The 2,668-nt window shown below is 61.2% G+C and overlaps 1 protein-coding gene across 1 annotated transcript in view; it reads right to left on the bottom strand.

The window, feature by feature from the left end:
• LOC103771818 (rho GTPase-activating protein 6-like) overlaps window positions 1-1,670 on the bottom strand; it is a gene marked incomplete at both ends in the record, with an annotated part of 2,684 nt that extends 1,014 nt beyond the window's left edge. The window contains 3 exons of the mRNA XM_008939137.1: window positions 140-332; window positions 1,046-1,302; window positions 1,608-1,670. Coding sequence (XP_008937385.1) covers window positions 140-332; window positions 1,046-1,302; window positions 1,608-1,670 — 513 coding nt within the window. The remainder of the gene's footprint in view (window positions 1-139; window positions 333-1,045; window positions 1,303-1,607) is intronic.
• Between the last annotated feature and the right edge of the window lie 998 nt (window positions 1,671-2,668).

Below are 2,668 nucleotides of genomic sequence, written 5' to 3'. Positions count from 1 at the left end.
GGCTTTGCGGGAGCGTCCCCCGCCGCAGGCATCGGCAGCCTCCTCCCCCCTCGGGCAGCAGCCAGGCCAGGGTGCCCCAGCCCGCAGGTTCTGGGGGTGCTGCCAGCCCGTGGGGGCACAGCGGGGCACAGGCGGGTACCGTGGGCTTCGATGTGTTTGCAGCATCTGTCCACGATGCGCGGGACCTGCTGGGTGATGGGGTTGAGGCTCAAGGTCCTCTTGCCCGGGCCTCTGCGTGGATCCAGCTCGTGGGGGTGTGAGAGCTGCAGGGCCTCCAGCAGCTTGGAAGCGTTGTCACTCAGGTCAGTGATGGAGTCCACGGACATGGCCCCCTGGGGTGGAGCAGAGGGGATTGCAGCACGGCAGGAAGCACCCCCCAGGTCCCGGGACACCCTCAGTGCCGCGACCTCAGAGTCTGTGGGAAAGGGAGGCACCACCTCCCAGCCTGCAGAGAGGTCTGCAGAGCCTGGAGAGCCCCAGAGGGACCTTTCACCTCCCCTGCGTTCATTTATGTGCAGTGCTCCTGGTGGGAGGTGCTTCTAAACGACCTCCCTACTGCAGCAGACCCTGCTCCTCATGGGGACGTGGGGAATGAGGGTTTAGCCACCCGTGCTGGAGCTGCTCCACACCAGGGGTTAGGGGCAGCCAGCAAGAGGCAGCTCTGGGTCTCTACTCAAAGAGGTGAACCTGCAAACCAAGCCCAGCCTAACAGCCACCTCCCCTTGCAGGACACAGGGCTAGAACCAAGAAGATGGTGGCCAGGGCTGACCCACCACCCCGTCTTCATTGCCCTTTGAGGCAAGGGAAGAATCACAGAAACATTTAGGCTGGAAGAGACCTTTAAGATCACCAAGTCCAACCATCCCCCAGCATTGCCAGGTCCCCACTGCCCCGTGTCCCTCACACCACATCTCCTCAGCACCCCACTCCCCCGAGTGGACCCAGCAAGCAGCTCCAGAACTCCCATTCCTCAACAGAAGATCCTGGGAAACCCTCTTTACAGGCAAAGCTGGAGCCTCCCCCAGCCTGCAGTCCCCCCACGCACCCTCCGCTGGCTCCGGGAGCTGCTGCTGGGGAAAGTTGGGGAAAGGGGCTCCTCCGGGGTGACCCCACAGGGTGCCAGGGCACAGCTCCTGCCCGCCGGGCACCTCTTCTGCCTCTGAGCCTGGAACCTCCTCACCGACGCCTCCACCTCCAGGCAGAGCCGGCGGCTCTTCCTCAGCTCCTCCTGCAGCTGCCTGTGCGCACGGTCGTTGGCGATGACCTGGTGGAGGGGGATCCCAAAGGTCTGAGGAGAGCAGTCTGGGGAGAAAGAGGGGAGGGAAGGAAAAGTGTCACCAGAAGGGAAAATCCGAGAGGGAGCTGCACTGGCAGGGCCCAGCTGAGGGGGGCACACGTGGACTCCTGCATGAAACCATCGATGCACAAACACACTTTGTCCACACCCACCCCCTTCCAGACTCACCCTGCTCTGCAGAACAGCAAAGCAACCCGGGACACAGCACTCGGCTCAATTTGGGCACCTCCCTCCCAGCTCAGCCCCAGCAAAAATCCCCAAATCAGCTCAAGAGCAGGGACCAAAGCCTGGGCAGAAGGCAGCTGCTCACCTTTCTTCTCCTTGGAAAAGCTCTCCAGCTTCTGGCGGATGGATTTACTGCCTTTGGGGCCATCTACGAGGAGGAAAGGGGGCAGAGGTCCTGCATCACTTGGCCACTCAGGATGTTTCCCTTTGTGGCCCCTGCAGGCAGGGCACGGCCACAGGGACCTCCTGTGGGCAGAGGGACACTGTGGGTCTGGCATGGCACCGAGGTGGCACCATGGGCAGCAGCTCCCTGGAGGAAACAGCCCCTCAGATGGGCCACCATCCTCCCAGCACGGAGGAAGGGACCCAGCCACAGCCAGGCACCTGGATCCCATGGCACCAAACCACAGCCATGGGCTAGAGACACCCCAGCTGTGGGACCCCCCCTGGCTCAGACTGCAGCCCCACAAACCTCTCACCATCAGGGCTCTGATGCCTCCCTACCCAGATGTGCCATCCTACCCAGATGTGTCATCCTACCCAGATGTGCCACCCAGCAGTGCCCAAAACCACAGGAACCACTGAGCCCAGAAAATTTACTGGTGTCACAAAACAGAGTCAGAGGAACCACGGCTGGTCCTTCTGGTGGCACCTCACCTTGCCTTGCCCCACCCGAGAGAGGGGCTCTGAGCAACCTGCTCTGGTGGGAGGTGTCCCTGCCCAGGGCAGGGGGTTGGACTAGGTGACCTTGAACACCCCTTCCAACCCAAACCATTCCATGATTCTATGAAAACACCACCAGAAGTCCCACCCCGGCCCTAGAGAGGTCCCAAGTACTCCCCATGCTGCACAGCCAGGGCCCACAGCAGCCACAAACAAAGCAGTCACCAGCCATCCCAAATCCTTCCAGGACACACCACCCTGTCCTGGCTTGGGCTCCTTGTTCCTGGGGAATTCTCTTCCTAGGAAGAGCTGACGGAATTGTTTGGGTTATTTTGGAAGGTTCAGAAGAAAGCTGTGGGGGTTGGTATGAGCAACAGGGGAGAAGAGCAGCCTGCAGGGGCTGTTCTGCAAGGCTCTGTCACTGGGGTGACCTGAGCAGGAAGATGAAGAGCAACCTAGAGACAAAACAAGCCCAGCTAAGGA

The sequence above is a fragment of the Merops nubicus genome, unplaced genomic scaffold (assembly GCF_000691845.1).
Source record: "Merops nubicus isolate BGI_N331 unplaced genomic scaffold, ASM69184v1 scaffold41470, whole genome shotgun sequence".
In the NCBI taxonomy this organism is placed as follows: Eukaryota; Metazoa; Chordata; class Aves; order Coraciiformes; family Meropidae; genus Merops; species Merops nubicus.
The sequence above is the reverse complement of the archived record's forward strand: the minus strand, read 5'-3'. Positions and strand labels throughout refer to the sequence as shown.